Genomic DNA, 23,908 nt, shown 5'->3' on the forward strand with positions numbered 1-23,908 from the left:
GGTGTTGCTGTATCCTACAGCACAAGGAAAAAGGATGTTGGGTGCTGCAGACATCGGCGCACACATCATTAACAAGAGCCTGATGTCTCGTTAGTGTTGGTGTTTTGCTTCCTTGCTCTTCTTGTCCCATCTATTTCAATCCTCCGTTTCCGAGGGTCTGTTCCTCGGTGAGTGTTCTACTTGGCCATGTAAGATATGTAATAATAATTAGGAGGAGTCCCCAGGGTAAGCTGCTCGATTGTAGTCTTAGAAAGTAATTACAGATGCGGAGAACACTTCTGGCTTCTGCACTCTGCTGTGGGCCTAAAATTGATTGCACCTTCATTGTGAATAATCCCATTAAGGCTGGATGTGTGTGAAATAAATTGTAATTCACCACGAGGACAGAGGTGGAAACGGAGCTGGGGTTGGAGCTGCTGGCTACAACCACCAGGCACAGCTCCGGTTTATACCCATTTACCTTGCTTTTGTGGGGTTATTGCCATAGTAAGTGTGTTGCAGGAGGGTGAGTGGTGCCAGGCAGATGTGCTCTGCAGACAGTTCCTGACCCACTGACTTCTTGTGGCCAAGGGTGAGTTTTCTTTGCCTCATCCATGCTGTTTGTCTGCACCTTTTACCACCAGTTCCTTATTAAGTGGTATTTTAAGGCAGTAGCAGGAGCACAGGTCTTTAGATGAACTGTTCAAAGTAGAATTCATTTGAATACAACATCTGTAATTTTACTTTATAATGGTTGGCTTGAAACTGTGTTGTTTTATCTGTGGGAGATGGGTTGGCTCTCCCTTATCTCACTTCTATCTTCATGCAAAGCTTTTAGTCTGCACTCCTCTGTATAATATATATATATATATACACACACATGCTTCTAGGTATACATACATTCCATTGGGGAGGGGGATATGAATTGGAGGGTGCAGCCCCTGTCTAACCTCCTTCCTTATCCTGTTCCATATGAATGCTGGTATTTGTTGAGAGGTGAGAAGTGCCCAGGGCTGCAAGCCTGACGCTGGGAGCAGGGTAAAGCTTCTCCCAGGATGATGCTGGAGATGCAGATGAAGCTGTGAGTATCATCTCTTCAGCCTTCCCGTGCCTCACCTCTACACAGAGAGGTTTTGGTGGCCTAAGTCCCATTATCACAACTGCACAGTTTGAGTAGCAGGAAAACATAATTAAACTGGGACAAAACCAGACTGAGCCCCAGCAGCAGCAGCTGTGGACCTTTGTAGCCTTTATGTGGAATAACAAGGTGGTTCTTGAGTTGCAGTGTCAGATCTTCCCCAGACACACACTGTCCCCTCTGTGTCATAGTTTTTAATGTTGAAATCATTTCAGCCTTCTCTCAAGCCCGCCTGCACTCACTGGAGGTAGAGGAGAGGGAATAAGGTTGCACCATGGGTTGAAAAACAAGATCAGATGCTGGGGGGGGGGTCAAAAGGACCAAATGTTTATTGTTAATGAAGGCTGAAAGCTCTGACACGTGGAATCCATTGGTGTCAAAGCAAGCAGAGATCTGACCAAGCCCTGTCTGTCCTCATTAGTAGCACTAACAGCTCTGCAGGTGAGGTTTATGTGCAGATGTGCTCTGCTCAATTTGGCAGATTAGTTCCAGAGGATGGTTCAACTTATTGGTAAAATACCTCCAAGGAATGGATGTTTTGTTATTAGGTTTAGCATCATTTGGCTCATCTCCTGTTTTATTTTTTCATTTCTGAGTGAATCCAGCTAAATGACAGGATGAAAGCGTGGTAGATCTGAGCAAACAGAGATAGAAGCTATATTCATGAACCACACAGGATTTGTTTTGATAACCTTATTTATGCTGTAGCTTTTAAACCAAACAAAATACTGAATTCAAGCAAAAGCCATGAGCAGGAGCAGCAGCAGAGTTTGTTCTGGCTGGGTGTGGAGCAGATCAAAGCCTCCTCATGTGTTGCTGCTGTTTGGTAGCAGGGCAGTGCAGAGCTTGGGCCCTGCTGGCACCTGAGATCCAAGGCACAGTGTCTTTGAGGTGGACTTGATGGTGATAGGACTTTTGGGAGGCCTGCAGGCAGGTTCTGTGTCTTTCAACCTGTGTCAGAATGGCTTTTCAGATAGTATGGGCTGGCTCATCTTGCATTCTTGCTGCTCCATGTCCCTGAGTGACCCTTTCTTTACTCTTTGCACATAGTTTGTTGGGTTGTTGTTTGGTTTTCACTGCCTCTGATGGTACCTTATGGTGTCCCCCGAAGCTGGAACATGAATTCTGATAATGCTGGAGCAGGGAGAGAATAGCTGCAGGAAACTTACAGGGTGAGCTACAGTAGCTGCAGCCTTCACTTCCCTTGTGAATAAGCACATGTGCCCTTCTCGTGGCTTTAAGGAGATGCTTCCTTTCCTGTGCTGTGTTCAGGGGATGTCCTTCTGGATAGAGAGGGATGGCAGCATGATGCAGGACCTGGCAGCAAAAACTCCATCCTGTACTCCTGGATACACAGCCTGGGCTCATTTCCCTCTTGGTGCTGGAGCTATGTCCACTTTGGGGGTGGAATATATGTATGTTTGGTATAATGCAGCATTTCAGATGAGAGAACATAGGACTGGTTGGCTTATGTTGGTTTTGGGGGTGAAGCTCTGAAGCACGCACAAAGTCCTTTAGGAAATGAAAAGGACTTAGTGCAGTGTTGGATTGCTAACAAAGGTGGCCTGTTTTCTTTCCCCACTCACCTTTCGTGGCTGTGGTAACAATCCAGTTGTACTTGCTGGACCCCTGGATGGGAAAGGAGGGGTGGGAAATGGTGCAGCTTGGGCTTTTTTTCTTATTATCTGAAAACTGACTTCTCCAGGTGGTTGTTCCATTAGTTCCTTGACTAAACGCTTCACTTCTCACGCTCCCATGATCTTCCAGGAAGATTCATTTTTGACCTGATCTTTTCTGCAGCAGGGACAGCGATATTTTAGTAATTTCTCTTTGTATTTAACGCAAAGAAGCATGTGATGCTTAATTGAAAGAACTTAGGATGTTTTTATATGACCATCTGTGCCAGATTTTCCTCTAATTCCTTCATTCTGTTGTAATGCTAAATCTGCAAATAACAATTCCACTGCAACAATCGCCTAAGCTATTTAGAAAACAAATACCAGAAGAAAAATGTGGTTTGCAGTTTGTGTTGCACATGATGTGTGCAGAACTGGGGCGCTCAGCCTGGCTCTGCCTCTTGACTCTGGCATCACATGGAGCTGCAAGCCAAGCCTACACTTCATCACAGTTTTTAAGCTTGCTTCATCGATTCAGTGCACTTTTATTCTCTACTTCTCTATTTTATAGCTTAAGACTAGTCCTGTTAATGCCAGATGCTTGGAGTATAGATAATCAACCCAAATCATTCCCCAGGAAATGATGAGTATTCAGAAATGTCCAATGTAATAAAAGTGGCTTCAGAACAGAAGTGAATAAAATAATCAGTGCAGAGGTTTGACATCCCTCCTCTTTAGTGTTTTCATCAACTATTTCCACTTTAAGAGCATGTCTTACTGCAAAATTAACTCTTTGTGCCTTAAACATGTCAGTGGTGTGAGTGAACTTTTAGTCCCCCATTAGAAGAATCACTTCCCCTCCCCAGCACTGCAGTGGTTATGTTGTCAGAAAATTGATGTGCTTCTGTCCTTTGCTTTTCCATCAATGAACAGAAAGTGTTAACTCTGTGGACATGGAGGTTGGTTTTGTACCTTGTTTTGTGTCCCTCCCTTTGGACTAGGTCAGGATGCTCTCAGTGCATTGCAGGGTGGCTGCTTTTCTTCAGCAGCTGACATAACTGTGTGTCTGTGTTATGTTTGACACAACTGTGTCAAGAAACCAAGAGATAGCAGCTTACAAACTACGGTGCTGGCTTGGGCTTTGCACTAGGATCAGCTGCTGGCTTTAGAGTAAACTCACAATGCTACTGCCTGATCTTATAAATGGATTTAAGTTGTCACAGTGCCTGTTTGTTTGTCACCCAGCTCAGCATAATCCATACGTGAACTCAGGGTAACCTGGGAAGGGCAGTGTTGTACAAATGAACGTGGAAAACTCCCCAAACTCAGAGGGGTTTGTCTTAGATGACCCATGGCAGACCTGAGACAAAAAGCGTTTCCTTCTCCTCATGCTGCAAGCCCACGGCATCCATCTCCTTTCCTATTTTCCTTGGTGTGTAACAATTTTTCTCTCTTTTCATGAAACACAAAAATTTGAAGGAAGTAAAATGGATGGAGCATGGGATTCCTCAATTCTGAATTGTATCTTTTTATTTTCCTCACTGACACAGATGGTGAAGGCACTTCAGTCTTCTTCATGCTGTTAAATGCTTGCTGGGGGCTACTAACACTTTCTCTTGAGGCATTGCTGCAGTTCCCTTGCAGGGTCTGAAGGTTCATTTCAGTCCCTGACTGATGAGGTTCCTGGAGGTAAAGCTGTTTGGTTGTGTTTTGGTAATGGTTATTAGTTCAGCCTTGTAAAATATTGCTTGCCTGAGGCCAGTAGTAGGTTTTGATGGGTGAGTCAAGTGTCATCAGTCACCACCATAGCAAAGGACAAGCAAATGACCTGTGTCTGAGCTGGTGTGTGTGCAAAGCAGGTCCTGAAAGCAGATCCTTTGTGCCCTGCAACAAGTCATGAAATACTGTTTGTTTCTGTTTAAATTGCTGTGTGGTTCTCACTAGGTCAGAGTGGCAGAGGTGTCAGACACTGCTGCCAAATCCTACCAGAACCTGGGCCTGCAGCAGGCTCTGAATGCCAGCGCACTGTGAGTGCACATAGATTACACTGAAGTGACCAGCTTTGCTCGATTTCCCACTTTGTTTCAGGGAAGAAAGGTGATTTGGAAGTTGGGTATTCCCATAACAGCACAGGATCAGATGGTTTTCTGGATGCCAGCTGCTTCTCAAATGAAATTTTGCCTCCTGGTACATAGCAGTTTAGCCAGAAGGGCTGCAAACTTCAGTGGTGTTGCTTGATTTATAATCTTTGGGTTTATTGCACTGTTGTGCTTCTCACATATACCCTTATATAGACACTGAAATCCTTATGTCCTTAGAAATGAACCTGAAATGGGATTTCTGGTGAAATGTTTCTTTCCCATTAGGTCTGATGGTGTGTAGAGAGCAAGCCCCCTTCCACCCATTGAGCCTTCACTCTTACCTGTTTGTAGGAAGATGCACCTTCTTGCTTGCTTGGTTTTTTTTGTCCCCTAAGACAGGATGGATGTGAAAAGCCATTGCTGGTTTTCTGCACTAGTCATGAAGCGGTTTCTCAAGGCTGCTGTGTGGTTCAGCAGCAGAAATGAGACCACAACCTGAGTGTTTCCGACCTCCTCTGCCTATGGGTTCCCCATCTAAGGTGCAGAGGTCTGGGTGGGAGCATCACCTCTGCCAGCATGGTAGTCATTGCTCATTGTGTAGGTCTGAATCTGTGACTGAATGACTCTGATGAGTTTTGCTCTATCTTCTCTTGTGTTAATGTTTCTGAGTCTTAAAATGTGAAGGAGGAAAAGCAATCACAGAGAGGGACAAATGGGGAACATTCCTCCCTTGCTACAGCTCTTCTAAATGTTTCAGCTTAGTTCTGCTGTCTTTTTAATTGCACAGTTTGCTTCCTTTTATGGGGCTATCTTGATTTTAGTGTAGATTTTACTGATTCAGAGTATTATAAGGAAGGTAATTTATTATATATGGTTTTAGGGGTTTTACTGGATTTATAAAACGCAGGAGTGGAAAAGGCCCATTATTGTATTGGGTCTTCTCTGGTTAGTACAAGATTATTTTCTACATTGTGATTTTTGACAGTTTTCCTGGCCCAGTTTTAAGTCAATTCTACAACTTAATTACTCCTGTCCAAATATCTTCCAAACTCCTTGTCCCAGAGGGAGCTCTGTAAATAGCCTTGGTGCTTGAGCTTCTTTAAAGCCTAAATGCAAAGAATAACATCTAAAAAGTGATGGCTTTTCCTTTGCTGAAACTGGCAGCAAAACACTGGCTACAAACAAGGGTTTATAGATGTACATCCAACACTAATGGATGGAGGCTGCAGTTGTTCCATAGCACCCTCCATAAGGCTTGTTTAGTGGGATCCATGGCTCTCCCCATAGCCGTGGCATGGGTCTGGTCTGTGCATGTAGCCAAGGACACTGGGTGCGGATGTTCCGTGCTTGAGGTTCGGTTAAAGCCATTGGAAGCAGAGCTGGTGCTGCAGTGCGTGCTGCTCTGCTCCAGCTTCCACCCCCTGGACACAGTCAGTGTGCCACTGATCACCATCACGCAGGACTGTGAGTAGCTGGGATTTTATACTTTGAGGGAAAAGGAGGAACTCCTCCTTGTGATACCCAAAGATACTTGGTGTTGCCGTTTACAAACATCTGCCCTGCTTTTGACCCGGTTAAGATCCTCAAGAAGCGCTGTGGTACTTCAATTATAGCTGCAGGCGTGCTCAAACAGCGTTATTATCCTACATCAGCTCTGTGGTTTTGCCTTTGGCTGAATTAAACACACACTTTCAACCTGTAGGTAGAAGGTCACGCAGAAGGAAGGCAGAACAGGTTGCTCCAAAGACCCTGTGTCCAACCTGGCCTTGAGCACTGCCAGGGATGGGGCAGCCACAGCTTCTCTGGGCACCCTGTGCCAGCGCCTCAGCACCCTCACAGGGAAGAGCTTCTGCCTAAGAGCTCAGCTCAGTGTCCCCCTCAACACCAGTGGTTTTGCTCATACTGGAAACTGAGTCGAGCTGACAGCTGAAGGGAAGGTTGTGAATCTTGTTTTTATTATCTTATTTTTTAAACAAGCAGTTATGTTCCAAGATTGTAAATATTCCAGCTACGTTTAAAGAGCAGGAACGTACAGCTAATTTATGGTCAGAGTTTGGTTAATGTCTACTGCAGGAAACAGTTGAGTAATTGGCTATGGGGATCCCATGCAGCAGTAGGGCTTTTAGTCAAGTCTTCTAATGGAGCCCATTAGTTTATTTGCTGGGATGCAAAAGCAGTACATGGAGCTTAAGCATTTTAAGAGCTTTATAGCATTTCTAGAGCAGTGTCTTGACAATGCAGCAGTATAGAGGGACCTGGCAACAGCTGTGTGTTGTTGCTGCTCTCCTCTAGGTTGTACAGACTTGTTATTTGTACATAGTGTGTGAGTTTGTGCATCCACCTGGGTAGTTACGTGTCTGTAATTTAAAATCCTGGTACTCCTCATATCCAGACCAAAGCTCCTGCTGAATCCAGAGATGCCAGGATTGGCAAAAACATCATAGAAATCAAACGACTGGTTCATCTTTTTGTCCTCAAACTGCACATCTGCTCAATGCTCTTCACTTTCATTCCAGTTAAATAGCATGGACAATATACAAGTTTTAATGTTTTTCCCCTATCTTTTGAAACAAATATTGTTCTAAAAACCCCTTTGTGAACTGTAAGCAACAGGCATGTTTATTCTATGCCTCTTCTTTTGTTCTGTTTTGTTTTCACACCCCAGTTTTCTTTCCTATCATTAAATAGCCCAAAGACTAAGCAGAAAGATGGAACAGGATTTCTCGGAGAGATTCATCAACATCCCAACAGAAGGCTGCCATATGTTGAATGCCTTAGACTGGACAGACAGCACTGGTACCTTGCCTGGTAGCAACATACAAGTAAGAAACCAAGGAACACACAATGCAAGAGGCCACCCTGCCCTTGGCAACACAGGGTAGTCTATGGCTGCAAATGAAAGTGACACAGGGAAAAACCACTTTGCTTTAAACAACTGGGTTGGCAATACAGAGAAAGTGGTGAAGTGTTAGTGCTGGTTTAAGCTGGTGATGCTCCCTTTCCCTTTCTCATTTCTTGCTCAATTGATTTCTGAAGGCAGGAAGTGTTTTAAGTAATTGTTTTCTGCTAATAGAACTTATGGGCCTGATCTTCCTCATTCTCCATAGTGTCCACACAGCATAGGCATGAAATCCCATTAATTTCAGTCCAGCATGAGAAAGATGTTTTCTCTGAAAGGCAAATGTTCTCAAGTTGTGAGGTTGAGTCTTTAGGCTCTTTTCATGTCAGTAATTGTGGGGTTTGCAACTTCTGACAGCTGTCTATATCTTCTCTATTCGTGATAGTGACAAATACAGGTCTCATGTAAATCAGAACCAAGGTCTCATGGTCACAAACGTGGTGTTCTCTGTTAGAGGAGGGTGAGTGATTGTTGACTGTTTCCCAGATTGCTTTCAACTGTTATTTCAGTTCGATTGCACTTCTGATGGCTGAAAACGAATGCATAAAATTACCCTCCAGGCTGCAAGTTCTGAGTCTCAGAGGGGAGAAAGATTAATTTCAAGTGAAATAAATTGGAGCTGAAGGGACTTGAGAGCTCTGAATAATCTGATTGTTGGTATTGCATCAGGCATTCAGAATCACTGGTTTACACTCCTATAAAACTCATGGAATCATGGAATGGTTTGGGTTGGAAGGGACCTTAAAGCTCATCCAGTTCCAACCCCCTTCCACGGTTCCAACACCTTCCACTAGAGCAGGTTGCTCAGCTCATGTGGAACTGGCTCCATTGGCTTTCTCGGAGGTCCTTTGGGTGATCATTTTGCAGTGGCCTAATTTTTGCCCTGTATTTAATCAAAGTCATTATATTTCTACTTCTTAAAAGAGCTTAGTAGTGTCTTACCACATGTTTTAAATAGCAGTACCATTCCTTTGCAGAAGCAGCTTCCTGTGTATTGATTCCTCTTAAGAGTAGAGAATCAACAAAGCACCATGTTATTTATTAAACTGAACGACACCAGATAACATTGTATTTTATATTAGGTATATAAGAGGACTGAGTACCACAGGTAGAAAGCTTTAGCTGAAACATGGTAACTGCCTGCACAGGAAACTGCTTCATTCTTAAGATGCCAAACACTTCTTTTTCCCTGCAGAAATGTCAGACACTTTTTTTTTGCTGTTTAATCCTTTCCCCCCTCCCTTTCTGCTGTATCCCAGTTCTTGCATGCACAAAGATATTTTTCCTTAATTCCCTTCAAAACATTCTTAGGAAAGACAGATTATTTGTGTGGATTTCATATTAGCTACCATGCTCTATTGAACTCTGCTGTGTAAAGGAAGATGCAGTCCTGATAGCACAGTTATGCCTTTCCAGAATGTAGGAATGAGGGATACTGCCTTGAAGAGTCCTGGGATGACACAGGAGGTTGCCTCCATGGCTCAGCCAGTCCTCACCATCCAATCAGCAACTGCTCATAAAGATATTTGTTGAGTTTTGGCTTCTGGTGCTGGGCTCCCCCAGTTCCTGTGGCTGCAGGGACACCATCACATCATTAAAGGTAACAGCCTGTGTCTTGCCTGGTTTGGGTCCAATCAGAACAGGTCATTTTATGCAGAGCCCCATCTGCTAATCCAGAGTGACACTGGCACCTTCCCCACCTCCAGCTGCGAGCTCAGCTCCTTGTGAGCTCTGCTGCTTAATGGCACATAATGCTCTGGAGATGCTCCTTCCACTGCCCTCCTGCTCGTGATGCTGAGCTCTCCTTACCAGCCACAGCACTCCAGTGACCTGCACCCCTGTGCTGCTGCTCTGCCGGCATTTGAGGAAGGCGATGGGTTTATCCTCTAAACTGGATGGTCTCCTGCAGGAAACCTGGTCCATTTGGAATTCTGTTTTCTCTGCAATGGATTGTTTCTCTTTTTGCTGAAATAAAAATGATGCTCTGTCTCTTCCAGGCTGCAGAGGAAGAAGGGAGCTTTTTAGAAGCAAGTCCAACATCTTTGAACCTTTAAGAAATACAGTTTTCGGATAAAGAAAAGGGAATAGAGGGAAGAACATTGGGGATAAGGCTTTGATAGTGTGCTGGAGGCGGGAGCCTGAGCTCAGGAAGCATGCAGGAGTAGAGGAAGAGCGGTTATTCTCAATACAATGAGAAGCCTGCTTCAGAGGTGAAGCAAATGCTTTTCAACTGGGTTTAGCAGGTTTGAGCAGAGCAGATGGCTGAGAAAAGATCTCAGTCTAATCGAGTGCTGTGAATAAAAGCTTTGGAGCAGAGCTTGCTAATGCAGCCCACCTCTGACTTGTCTCTTTCAGTGTGGAGTTCAGTAGCTCTGTGTTGCAGGCAGTAGGATCAAGGAGGGAGTGACCTTTAGAGCTGTTTGCTCATCACGGAGGTGACTCTTTCATTTATTTATCTATTTCTTGGTGCTGCGTTGTGTTTGCAGATGGGGACTAATAAAAGATGCACATTGACACTATTTGACACACTTTAATCATTTTAGCTGGACAGATGAAGTGTTCCTTCATTGCCTGAGATTTCATTAACCTTAAAGGATTTGAGTCTGAAGTCTGCTGCCTGTCATTCCTTTTCCATAGCTGCCTCATGGTGCGAGTGCTTTACTCTGTGTGTACGGGGTTGTCTTGTTCTGCATCTGAGTTTACTCTTGGCCTGGAGTAGGACAAGGAATATGCAGGGATGGGAGGCATGTCTGAGCTGGAGCAGAGCCTCCATGGAAGGCAGCTCATGGTTTCTTAAGGGTCTAAACTTTGGGGATTTGGGACTGGGAGCTCAGACACTGCAGCACCTGGTCTTACTCATGGTGCATGTCACCTACTTACCTGCTGCCTGTGGCTTCTCTTAGGCATATTTCTAGGTGTCCTGCATTCAGCTGTAACAGTTATTTTTCTCCTTCATAGTAAGCTGTAACAGTTATTTTTGTCCTTCATAGTAACTGGTGCAGTGCTGTATTATGGCTTTAGCCTGAGAACAATGCTGGTAACACCCTGATGGTTTTAGTTGTTGCTAAGTAATGCTTACTCTCATCAAGGAGTTTTCAGTCCCATGCTCTGCCAGTGAGGAGGAACACGGGAAGCTGGGAGTGAGCAGAGACAGGACACCTGACCCAAACTAGCCAAAGAGGTGTTCCATACCACAGCACATCATGCCCAGTATAGAAACTTGGGGGAGGTACCCAGAAGGCAGATCGCTGCTCAGGTTGGGCTGGGTATCGGTCGGCTGGTGCTGAACAGTTGTATTGGGCATCACTTGTGTTCATTGTTTTTTTTTCCTTTCCCCTCTTAGTTTCCTGTTCTCTCCCCTTGTTACTTCCCTTATTAATGGTAGCAGTAGCAGTTCTGTGTTATACCTTAGTTACTGGACTGTTCTTATCTCAACCCGCGGGAGTTACATTCTTCTGCGTCTCCTCCCCATCCCACTGGGACCAGGGACGGAAGAAGGAGGGGAATGAGCGAGCAGCTGCATGGTGCTGAGTTACTGGCTGAGCTTAAACCACAACACTAGGTCATTTGGGAATGCTTGATTTGGATTTGAGACTCTCCCTTCTGTCTTTGTGTCAGGGCCCACTGTGCCTTTCACTAGTAAGGTACTGTGAAAGGAAGAAGTTACCATATGATGAAAGGCTACTTCTCAGTGCCTGCTGTTCATCAACAGCCTCTGCCTATCCCTGCATTCCTCTGCTCCTCTGGGAAGTTCATTTCCCACCAGACTGTCAAGTGTCAGTGAAGAAGGGTTGGGAACTGCTTGGCCTCTTGCAGCTCCAGATGCTCACTGTGCTCTGACATCCTTAAATCCCAGCCAGCACCAGCTGGGAGACGTATTGGACCAGTTCTCCACTGAAATGTGACATCTGTGTCAATGGCTGGTGGTTTCTGCTTGAGCTGGGATTTTAGGGAAGTTGCTGTATGTCATATCTGAAATAAATGTAATGGTGCTGTGTTGGACGGATTTGGACCATCAGAGCAGAGGTTTGGCTTAAACTGCTTTTCTGAGGGTGTTTCTCCTGGTGCGTTCATCAGATATCTGGGGTTTATAAGGGGAGCACATGCAGTGCAAGTAGAATTAAGTTGTTTTCCTTCATGGACCACAAAATGTATTGCTGGGATAGTTTTGGGGCCTGTTGGTGGCACTTTGAGGGAAAGCTTTCTTGGGTGTTTCTGGCTTTTATTGTTACTTAATGCTTTTTAACTTCTATTCCACCACTTCTTTTTGTCCCATACCTAGTTGCTCCTCAGGGAATCCTGTTCCTTCCTGCCCCACTTCCTAGCCTTTTCACTCATACTTATTTGCTTGCTTTCTTCTCTTAACCTGCAGTTCTGTTTAAATGAGTTTGGACTGTTAGAAGTCATTACTGAAGCAGAAGCCATAAAAACTCTTCCAGCCTTAGCAGTAAATGCCAGCCCGACCAGCTTTGCTCCTGCTGCTCCCGACACTTCTGCTGCCTCTAGCACTGGTTTGGAAGGTGAGCTTGTTGCTGTGGGAGAGAATATGGTTTCTGAAAGAGCTTCTAGAAGCAGGTCTGACTGAAAGGTATGTTGTGTGGTGCTCCAGGTGCAGCATGGGGGATGAGTCACTGCCTTAGTGCCAGTATTTAAGGAGTAGTTTGAGTGTAATTACTGTGTAGTTGTAACGGTACCTGGTGCATGCACTGTGCTCGCCTGTGTGCAAGGGAAGTGTGATTGGTTGTAGAAATGATCTGGACGAGACTGCTGATGGGGTCAAGCATCCCTCTTGTGCTGAGTTTTAACCCAGGTCCTAGGATCTCTTGAGGGGGTGATTCTGGGATGTTGGTCCAGGTTATTCCATGGATGAGTGTGACTTCTACTTGAGCAGAGCTCTTCAGGTGCTCTTGGTTCTTCCAAGTTTTCCCTGTTCTGTCTTTTCCCTGCTTGGAATCACTGGTCCCTGACAGCACAAGGAGAGGCTTCAATGTGTGATATGGGCAGGTATGCGTGGTCTGTGTGCAGGCAGACTCTCTGCCCAATTCAAGCCAGGATCATCTGACATCCATATTCAGCTAGAGGGAGCAATCAAATAGAAATGAGCAACGTCAGTTGTCGTAACAGAATGAGTGCAAGTGCTGGGAGGGAGACTAAGGAAATGGCTTTAAAGAAAAAGCAAAGTGACTCATATCTCAGTGTTCTGGAGCGTGGGGGGTTTGTCTTCTAAAGTGTTTAATGGTGCGTTCAGAACTGGATTGATCAAACCAGTGCACGCAAGCACTGCCACTGAATGCAGAACAGGAATGACATGTGTGGAGGAGCCACTGTGCACAACTGGCACGTCAGGTTACTTGAGCATCAGCGCAGAGCAGATGCCTGGTAATGGGTATCACTGTGTAATTTGCATTAGGAAGAACTCAGATCATAGGAGAAAATAAACATAAATGAGATGCTGGAGTTATTCCTTACATTTTCATGCTTTCATTCAGATGAAAGATTGCCATAGATCCCTTGCTGGATGTAGAAATAATTGTTTCTATTCTCCCATCAATAATGTGCTGTTTTTAGAGGCTGCCTATGGACGATTTTCCCATGCACAAAGTATATATAAAGGCAGAAGTTTCTCGACTTAACCAACCATATTAAAAGTATTCAAGCAAGATGGACTTGTTTGACATTTGTCTTTCAAGGGAGAGGGTTACTAGGAATAAAGAACTATAACAAGATTTGTAGCAGTGTCCTGCTTCTAGCCTTGAGTTTATATCCTCCTTTAGCACCTGTACAGGAGGCAGGCTGCTCCAAATTGAAAACATTACAGATCAGAACGGGCTCACTCTGCCTCTCAAGGTAGTGACCAAGGGTCACTTAATGAAAGTTTGCAAGGGACTTTGACAGGACTAATTGCATGAAAGGTGCTTTCACATTCTAATGTAAGAGTTGTCTGTCTTTGCTTCTGCAGTGCCCACAGAGCTGCGCTCTGCTCCGGTTTCCAACCCTGTGAGCCAATGGATTGCTTTGGGAATGGAAAGTTCTGTACCCAGATGGGCTCCCAGCAGCACAGGGACAGGTAAAAAAACCCAGATTCTTCTTTTTCTGTGTCTGAAAACATTTAAAGAGAACACTGGGTTAGAGAAAAGTGTTGCTGTGAGGAGAATGAAGTCCTCAGAGCAAGTGTTACCATGGCAGAGCTGCCAGTGACCTTCCTCTTTCCCTTGAGGCTCCTGTGCCTGACCAAGGGAAGGTCTTCTCCAGAGCTCCATCCCTGTTTCTCTTCACAGCCTGCAGAAGTGCTGGCTGCCTGCTTGATGCCTCAGTTCCCCACCTTACAGATAAGGATGATGTCCTAACTTCCTGTAGAGTTGTAAAAAGGCAGAATTAAAACCCCTTTCAAACTGTGGTGGTGGGAGCTGTGCCAGCACTTTGGAGTGCTTTGAAAAGGTACCTGTCTGGCAAATCCTGCAGATGGGATTCACTTCTTCAGGTGCTCGCTCTTCTGAAGAGTCACAAAGGCAATGGGAATGCTGCAGGACAACTGTTGCACTTTTAATTTGCCTTTTGTTTTCAATTTTGGATGTTTAGCGATACCAGAGACATTCCAGATGATTGCAGAAACAGGGGAAGTAGTAGAAATGTTAATCCCAGCAGTGGCTGTCAGGTGAACGAGGCTGACAGACCTGTCAAACGTCTCAGGAGGAAGAGGAGACTGCTCCTGGAGTCTGAGGATGACGAGGAAAATGCAGATGAGGACGAGGTAAATAAGGCTGCATGTATTTTCTTTAAGGAGAACTGTGAAAAGCTGGGCCAGCTCTCTCAGGTTTCAGTGTGCAATGCAAGCTGAGCTGAGGGAGGTTGTGCTGTGCCCAGGAGATTGGTCTGGGGCTGAGTCTGATTTACATCAGTAATAAGAATATCTGGTGTGAAGTCTGGGGAGTCAGAAGGGTGGATAGCTTGTGTGAAGTCAGAGTCAGGATTTCAGACTGTGAGTGTATAGGTTTAGGTATAGCCCTGAGCACCAAGTGTATTTCACAGCAATAAACCCACATGCCTCCAAACTAGATTCCAGGACTATGATGTGATACTGAAGATGAGTGTCAAACCACAGAGTTTGATTCCCTTTTATTAGGTACTTGCAAGTACACTCACTGCACTACTAGAAACCTTTATTAATGACGGATGAATACAAGTACCTCAGTCCCGACCCGATCTTTTCTTACCCTTCATTAAGCACCTTACTCCCTTTAGGGGCTTTTTTGTGCAAGCCTGCACTCAGCTACCTCATGTGTAGCATCTCAGGCTTGAACCATTTTCTTTCTCTTCACGTATTGCACGTGCTTTTGTAATGCAGAGACACTGGGGCAGGTGTTTGTTGGGAATGCAAGCTGGAACTTCTGATGTCATGAGCAGTTGAACTCATCTTGTTGCTCAGCTTTTCCCTGTGCTGTGTATGAGATGTTGTAAAGTCTGTATGTTCTCAGAAGTCCTTGCATTCTGTCTCTTTCCCTTCCTCCTTGTTTGAAACTGCCCCCCTGTCTCTTCTGGGCCATGTTTGGTAGGCAGCTTTGCATTTCAGATTGTGCCCTTTTGGGTTTGCTTTGAGAAGCAACAACCCTGGGTGAATTAAACATGAGTTTGAAAACCGTGTAGAAGAAATGGGAATGGCAGCGTGGCTTGAGCCTGACCATGTTTTCTGGGATGTTCATCTATGATAGTAGTTACTTGAAGCTTCTGCTTTCCTTCAGGGCTTCATAAATGACTTTTTTTGCTGTATCTATTCCCTGGCATAGATGGACATAAGACCCTCTGAAAAGAAATGGAGGATTACATTGATGTTGCTTACGTGAGCAGTAAATTCTGCATTGCAGAAAGCAAATCCTGTGCATTGTAATGGAGATTTTGGGCCCTTGCTTTTTTCTTCAGTAGCCACATTGAAATGAACCTTAGTAGCATATATAAAATAATTTGTAAAGCACTTTGGGATGCTGCAGGATCAAAGTTATGTATGTAACATACCCTACTAATGTTCTTGCAGGGTTATTCAGGAGAAAATAATGGTAGCTAATAATCCTGTTAGTTACATGTTACATCCTTATTGTACCTGCATTGTGAGATGATCAAAGAGGGAGGAAAAAACAATATTGCTAAACTTGTTTTTAACATATCTGTGTCTAGGAGAAGAATAAATCAAATAATATGAAAAGCCGCAGAAACACTAAACCAATAAAACAAGGTGAGCTAAGCTCATAGTCTCTTTTCTTTAATGTTTATAGATTATTTTGACTAGCTATTATAAAATGAATCATAGTAAACAGGAGAGGAAAGGACAGTAGAGCTCATTTCACATGCAGAATAGCTGATGAGGTACATAACCCTCTTACCACAGCAGTCTTCTGAAGGGTATTAGCAAGAACATAGCAGATCTCCCTCCGTGATGGGCACAGTGCAGAGGAGCTGGAAGGAGACAACCTGATCCAGAGCTCACTGAAGACAAGAATCTTTCTTCTTTTGGCTTTACAGATCTTCATAGCCACAGACTACAAATGCCAAATAGCAAATAAGTTGTGAACAACATGTGATTGATCATAGACTATGGGTTGTCCTTATTATATACCTTAAAGGAGTTAGCGTATGTAACTGGGGGAGATTTCTAATGTGCATTTTAAATGTAATTTTCTGTGTTATAACCATGGTCCTACTAGAATGAATCCAAGCACCTCCCCAGGATGTTGTTTCCATCATCTGTGTACTGGTAGCTGCTTCTCTAGTAGATGCATTGTGGTATTAGCAGGTTAGAAATATATCTGTATATATCTGTACCTGAAAAATCTTGTGAACTGCACAAAGATTCACTTGGCTTTTCATTTGTTTTAGGTTTATTTCAGCTGTCATTATATGCCTTTTCTGTGCTGTCTTCTAGTTTATATCTAACCCCTTATTCTTCTGTGACATCTCAGGAGAAGGAATTCTTTCCCACAGTTTTCAGCTACTGTATCTTGTCCAAACTTTACAGTGGCAACTCTCCACAGGCAGCTTGCCAGCAATCCGGGTGCCACAATTCATTGGACCTGGGATATAATAAATGACTTCTTTTATTTTAATGAGAAATGAGCATGGGTTTCCGCCTGCTGGAATTCATTCCTTGCCTCAAAAGTTGGCTAACACTGCCTCCTTTGGGGTACAACTGCAAAACAGCATTGGTGTGTACATGGGAGGAGAAAAAGAGAGGGCAGAGCGGGAGGAATCAGAGAGAAACATTCATTTTTCTCTTTGTGTTTGATTGCTTAGTTGTTCCTGGAAAGAAGAAGGTATGGAACTGGGTTTCCTACTTAGAAGAGGAACGGATGCCAGCTGCTCCCCTAAAACTGTTCAGAGAGGTTGGCAGCTTTTTCAACTCTTCTGCTATGTTTCTTGTCAAGGCAACACCACAGAATTACTAGCACCGTGGAGGTAGGATTAGAGCCTACCCTCAAGCCAGCAGTTACATTTATGAGTTGTTTTGGTGCAGTAAAACCTCCACATGTTTGTTTCCAGCCCTGAAGCACTGTGGAGACAAGCATCTGCCCTGTGAGACTCATCCCAAACCTGGGTGTAAAAATGCTGGTTGGATCTCACTCCCAGATGAGCAATGACTGTTCTAATCTGCTTTGGGCCACTCGGGATAAATGGGCTGTTAGGCAACCTCCAGGAAGCATTGGAGAGAGTCTTTCATGTGTCCTGTGCTTCATCTGTGGTTGTACAACACCTTGTCCAGCTTTCCTCAGTAGAAAACTGCAAGTCAGTGAGTGCTGTGGGTTTTCTGGAGCAGCTATGTACCTGGGCTTCAGATCAAACATGTCTTGTTCCTTGTACCATTAGGAGATGAGAAGTTACTCTTTGGGGAAGTCTGGAGTGCTGACCTCATGCTGACACAGGCAAAGGGGTTTTAGCTTTCCTGGTTCTTGAGTTGTGCCAGCCCTCCTACACTGGGCTTTGAATCTGCTGGAAGATTTGTTCGTAGCTAATTACAGCACTCTCATGGTTCAGGTCGTTCAAGAGATGAATTAGAATGACAGATAAATGTGAACTATGGTGCTCTTGCCGTTATTGATCTCTGTATCTGTGCCTGTCTGTTAGAGCAGCAACCAGTTAGTGATGGAATTCTCTTCTGAGTTGAAAATCTGAAGCTTTAAGTGTACATAATGGCTGCTCTCTGTTAGGTTTCATCCTTAGGAATTAAACCTAAATGTTTCCTCCTTTCCCCCATCACAGTATCAGTCATTCCCACAAGGCCGAAATGGATTTAAGGCTGGAATGAAACTGGAAGGGCTGGATCCTGAACACCCCTCTCGGTTTTGCGTTCTCACAGTGGCTGAGGTAGTTGCTCTTCCTGACTTTGATTCCAAAAGTCCATATGCATTTGGGCAAGGAAGTCACATTGACCAGTTTCATTCTAAACTGTTTGAAGTGAGGAATGAGCATGGAAACTGGGAGATGTAAATGAGGGAAAATCAAGCTGGCTTTTGGGAAATAAATGAGATCTTAGATATATCTCTAAATCCAAAAAGGAAAGGAGTGATCAGTGTTTAACTTCTCTATGACCCTTTATGATAACCAGAGCTCCCCTTATTCTAGGTACAAGGGTACCGAATGCGATTACACTTTGATGGTTATCCAGAGTGCTATGACTTCTGGGTTAATGCTGATTCCTCAGACATCCGTCCTGTTGGCTGGTGTGAAAAAACAAGTCATAAGCTGCTCCCTCCTAAAGGTATGGAACAACACATAGAATGGTGTACCAGAACCCATAAATTCTGCTAAGAACTGGTTGTCCTGACTCTGCATGTTTCATTTTTAGTATGATTTCAGTGTGAAAATTGCTCTGAATGGCTTGAAGGGAAGAGGTGGAACTAAGAGAGTGAATCACAAAAGAACAGAACAGCTTCCTTTTGATATTGCCAAAGATTGATGTTGATAGGCAAATTAGGAGCTATTGGATGAGTGCAGAAAGCAGGGAGTCTCTTTTGGGTTCAGAACCTGCTTCTTCCCTGCATTCCATTTCCTAGAAACATCTGAAGGTTGAGATTAATGATTGGACTTGAGATGTTTTAGCTGAAATGCCTGACCCTGAAGACTGTGCAAAGTTCATATCCCACCCAGGTCATTTCCAGTCTGAAAACCCAATCTAACCTAACAGGGCTGTGTAAAACAATCTTCTAATCTCTCTTTCTAGGTTTCAAGGAGGGAGAATTTAGTTGGGCTTCCTATTTGAAGAACTGCAAAGCTCAGGCAGCTCCAAAAAGCCTTTTTAAGACCCTCAGCACTGTGAGTGATATTGAATATAAGATGTTACAAATAGGTCTGATGCAGAGTGAGTTTTGACCAGAATATTGACGTGGTTTTAATGTGCTCACGGCAGAGGTGCAGCCATGGTACAATCAGATACAAGCTGCTTCCTGCTCTGATTTATTTTGAAGATGGGAAACGAGTACAATTTTTCTTTCTTCCCCCAGGCACTGACTTTCCAGAATGAGAATTTGTATTTCCCTTCCTCCTTTATACTGGAGGAAAAGATTTACACTACCATTTAGTCAATATATTACACCAGTCTGTTTTGCTGTGTCCCTACAGTCAAGATATTTGTGTCACTTCCCTCTAATTTAATCATTTCCAAAATAATTTCTGGTTTCTAGCAACATCCTCATGTGCACCATGGGATTCATTATGAGGTGCTGGATCGTGAGCATTTCTCATCCTTCAGCCACTGTTGCTTTCTTTTTTGGGTTGTTAGCCTCAGTTCCTGTATAGCACTCTTTCCCATTTTGTGTCACTTGGATGACATGAATTCCATGATCTTATGGATTTGGTGCTGCAGATTTGATGCTGCAGAGTACTGACTTCAGTAGGATCAGGGCCTAACTGTGCAGCTCTGCTCTGCTTCCAACTGTCACCTCTTTGCCTTGAAGAGTCTCTTAACTTTTCCACTAATAAGACAGGACCTGCAATGCTCACGCTTACCCTCAGCCAATACTCATCGCTGCAAGCCGTGTGCTTCTTAACCTTGCAATCTGTAGTGGTGTTGGGTACTTGGGGGTTCTGTTATTCCCAGCTACATCAGCTTTTCCTTAGGAATAACAGCAATTGTTGCCAGAACACATGGAGATCTTGTCTGTAGCCCTCTTGCTGGTGACTGGTGTGTGTTTTGGTGTGTGGGTTTCAGGGTTACAACCTGCAACAAATGAGTTGGTAAGGGTAATTTAAATGGCCTGACCCAGAATGTGGCTGATGTCCCTTTCCTCATGTCCTGTTCCTCAGCCTGTCACCCCCTCTGGTTTCCGTCTGGGAATGAAGCTGGAGGCAGTGGACAGGAAGAACCCATCGCTGATGTGTGTCGCAACCATCACGGACATGGTGGATAACCGCCTGCTGGTTCATTTCGATAACTGGGATGAGAGTTACGACTACTGGTAAAGAGATGCTATTTCTAGTACATACCTATAAGCAGGTGTGGTTTATTTCACTCTTCCACTAAAGGTAGTATCTAGTATTTTAAGTGTAGTCACTAAAGTTGGGATCTTGAATCACTTTTCAAGCATCTGAGTAATTACTTTGGTTTCTACCAAGTGTGCTTTGCCCAGTAGCTTCCCCTGTTACTGGGGGAGGTTGGCTCAGTGCAACACCAGTGGGGTGAGCTCAAACTGCCTGTGAAGGATTTGAGGTAAGAAGCATTTGAGGGAATGAATCTGGCTGACTTGGGTCAGGTCGGGGGGTGCTCACATTATCCACTCCTCTAGCAGAGCTAAAGCAAGAGCAAGCTCCACTGATGATCCCACCTGGAATTGGTAACCTCTCTCCTCCAGGACCAGCAGTGTTGCTGGCGTGTCTCTCTGCAAGCTTGGAAGCAGGCAGTACTGAAATCAGTGAAAACCATTTCCATTTGCTTCAGCAGAGTTTGGCTAAACTCCTTTGAAAATAACAATGACTGCCAACATTGAGGCTTTTCAGTCCTGACCTGCACGATGGTTGTTCTGCACCTGAGAATCTTGATCCCCTGCCCTCATGCTGGAGCCAGGTGGAATATTAAGGAATGTTTTCCCTTTTTGGTTCTTGTTTTCCAGCCTACATCAAGGGATTAACTTGCTTTGAACTTGTGAAGGCAACACAAGGCACATGCTTATCAAACCAGCACTGATTCGCTCAGTATCCTCTGTTCTCTCCCTGTCTCCTTTTGTCTGTTTGCTTCAGAATAGGGACCTGATTGGTGGCAAGTTTGCCTTTTCTTTCTCTGCCATAAATATGTCATGAGAGCTTTGTAACATCAGCGTTTCCATTTGCAGGACTTTAGATCTCGTCCCTTTACCATTTGAGCCAGGGAATTTTTTGTTGCCGTGCCATGTTTTGTTTGGAATTTGAAAATTTTAATGGGAAACACAGGCAAGCAAAGCTTCAAAGTACAGCTTGGCTGAAAACACACAGGCTTTTGCCTACATCTGAAAGACTGCTTTGCTCCCTTCCTTGGAGCAGATGTGGCAAAAGGGCTGTCTCACAGTGGCCCGTTGCCTCCTTCAGGGACTCAGAAGACCTGAACATGAAGTCAGAGTGGGAACCAGGCAAATTACCACTAGGTTTCAGCTAGAGTTAGTGGATTATGTGCAGGTCTTGGCAAAGACCTTAACAAATCATTTCCCCTTTTCCACAGTGATGTTGTTTCGCTTAGGAACGAGGGTTTAGGTTTTGCTTCCATTCATTTTAGCTGGGATGACCTGGGATGATCCCTGTGGCTGGTATAGTCCACGTGTGGGGAGTTTGTTGTTGGGTTTTAAAGCACCAGACATTCTTTTTTATGTTTCCCTAGTTTTGGGGGCAGCTTGAATGCTTTGAACACTTGGCATTAGACATTCTGACGAGGTAATGCTTGTCTTCCACACCCACTGAAAGCATCTGCTAGGCCAGCAAAGGCGTATCAGACAGCATTTGAGATTCTGTTTTTGCTGGTGCTTGGAAATTAACTGGTGCCAACTTTCCTTCTTTGATTCAGGTGTGAAGCTAGCAGCCCATATATCCGTCCTGTTGGCTACTGCCAAGAAACTGGAACCCCACTGACAACACCACCTGGTATGTTGAAAGTGAGACTTATTTCCTGCCTCAGTCAAGTAACCTGTGAGCTTTGCCTTCCATATAATTACGTTTGCAAGTTCCAGGCTCCATCCAGTCCTCTTCAGACTGAACAATATTAGTCTCTGTTCTTTTTGCCTCTGCATTTTGTTTTGTTTCATAGCTCTTTCAAGAGCTGGGACAGGGGGTTGTGATTTGTAGTTGTGTTTGGTTTCAGAAGGGAAAGAACCTTGAAGTATTTGTAGCATTTAAGGTGAGCTGGAAGCAAGGGGACTTGATGTTATGATTTCACAGATGGAATCTGTGGAAATGAAGGAGTAACTGAAGTCACAGCTCTTTCTGCTGCACTGGAGTTCAGTAAATGAAGAGAATGTTGGCAAATGAAAAAGGACAGAACGCAGAGGAAAATCAGTGTTGTTTTCAGGCCTTGGGAGTGCTCATTCACCTCAAAAATAACAACCAGAAAACAGTGATGTCTGCTGTTTGCTAAATTGACAGCCCTGGAGCAAGAATTCCTGTGTTAGTAGAGTGGATGGCACAATAACATCCCTCTGCATTGGAGGAATTAGCCTCTGTGCCTTTGCTGCTGATGCAGAGGGGGTTGTAAACACTTCCTCTTCAGCAGCACCACATCTGCTCCTGCTCCTGGAATGAGCACCAGGGCTGTGGCGTGCAGTTCCTCATCTCTGAGCACAAGTGCCTGTGCCCCCAGCACTCTCTGCAGTCAGTTCTGATGTCTCTGTTGAGAGATCCGCGTGCAGCAGTTTGCAGACTGTCTAACGCAGTTAGTCATTGCACCCTCTGCCAAAAGGAAACAATACGGAGGCTAAGGATTGCTGAAATAGGAAGGGGGAAGAAAAGTAGAGCAGTTTCTTAAATGTAGTTGCCAGGGAGAGACATCCACTGTTGTCAGAGCAGCGCATCCATGTGGATGTTTGAGATTATGGTAACACTGATGGAGCCTTTTATCTCCAGACTCCAGGTTTCCTCAGCTATGGGTGAGTAGGTAGCAGGACATGAGAAGTTTCTACAATCTTGTGGGCATTCACACGTTAAGAAACAAGGAAATGAATCAGGTGATGCCACTGCACATCCCAGAACCCTCTCACCAGCAGCTTTCTCTAGCAAATAAGGGTTGATAAAGTTGTACACACATGAGCTCTTCAGGTTTTTCAGGTCAGGGTTAAAGCCCTGTGGGGAAGCTTGCCCTGCATGGTGTGTACGAATAAACAGACCAGTTTCCAGTGCCATCCATTGTAAGTGCTAAATTAACCAATAACCATGTGCTGCATAGCTGCCTTTCTGTTGTTTGTAACAATAAACCTGTGTTTTTTCTTACTTAAATGGTAATTCTCTGTATTTTCCAGGATACAACGATTCCAAAGGCTTCTCATGGGAGAGATACTTGGAAGAAACTAATTCCCAGTCAGCTCCAGCAAGAGCATTCAAACTGGTTGGTGAATCTCTTTCTTTGGAAGGTGGGAGAGGCTGCTGTTACCGACCCTTTGCTGCAAGGTGCTTTATTTGATGGTGGTTCACCATGGCTGTGCCAAAAGGTTTTTTTCCTTTACTTTAAGCCTGAGTTGAAGATCATCTCTCAGTGCTGCTTAAAGAGAACACAGCCATGGAAAGCTGTCTTAGAGAAGAGATTTGACTGAACATCTTCAGTTGCTCCATCAGCAGGTTTAAGGGAAGGGCCTTTAGTCCACACAGATAACTAGCTGTCAGAGGTATGTGTGAAGGGCAGTACAGAGAGAGGAGCCTTCTGCTTGAGGCCTGACTGCGTGATCTCCTAGGTAACACCTGAGCAGGACTGGTGCTTGTTTAACTGGTTCCAGACTCTCCTTTCGTGGGGGTCAGAAGTGGATATCACTTGCCTGCACCTAAATGCAGAGATGGTTCTCTCAAGGTTTTGTTTCTTACCTTGGGGCTCAGTGCATTTAACTGGAAGCTCACTGTGAGCAAAAACAAAATCCTTTAAAATAACTTCATTTTAAGCACCATACCTGAAAGTTGATGATTTGTTTTTCTTAGCAGCTTCTTGCTCACCTTTGCAATGTGTTTAATAACTTTGCTGTGCCAACATGACACTCGAGTCCTTTCCATG

General features: G+C 44.4%; 1 protein-coding gene across 5 annotated transcripts in view; it reads left to right on the forward strand.

The window, feature by feature from the left end:
* The window catches only part of LOC133216162 (lethal(3)malignant brain tumor-like protein 3), a 43,587-nt gene that overhangs the window by 1,288 nt on the left and 18,391 nt on the right, over nt 1-23,908 (forward strand). For 2 of the 5 annotated variants that reach the window (XM_061360629.1, XM_061360633.1), the window contains exons 2-11: nt 13,673-13,780; nt 14,293-14,464; nt 15,883-15,940; nt 16,996-17,084; nt 17,959-18,063; nt 18,322-18,457; nt 18,920-19,011; nt 20,002-20,153; nt 21,725-21,801; nt 23,169-23,254. In XM_061360629.1, coding sequence (XP_061216613.1) covers nt 13,719-13,780; nt 14,293-14,464; nt 15,883-15,940; nt 16,996-17,084; nt 17,959-18,063; nt 18,322-18,457; nt 18,920-19,011; nt 20,002-20,153; nt 21,725-21,801; nt 23,169-23,254 — 1,029 coding nt within the window. In that variant the 5' untranslated portion in view covers nt 13,673-13,718. Of the gene's footprint in view, nt 1-13,672; nt 13,781-14,292; nt 14,465-15,882; nt 15,941-16,995; nt 17,085-17,958; nt 18,064-18,321; nt 18,458-18,919; nt 19,012-20,001; nt 20,154-21,724; nt 21,802-23,168; nt 23,255-23,908 lie in introns of those variants that run through there. The other 3 variants (XM_061360632.1, XM_061360634.1, XM_061360635.1) reach the window with 3 other exon arrangements.

Source organism: Neopsephotus bourkii, unplaced genomic scaffold (genome assembly GCF_033783945.1).
Source record: "Neopsephotus bourkii isolate Nb327-2 ecotype Australia unplaced genomic scaffold, CSIRO-AGI_Nbou_v1 NB_1036, whole genome shotgun sequence".
Taxonomy (NCBI): Eukaryota; Metazoa; Chordata; class Aves; order Psittaciformes; family Psittacidae; genus Neopsephotus; species Neopsephotus bourkii.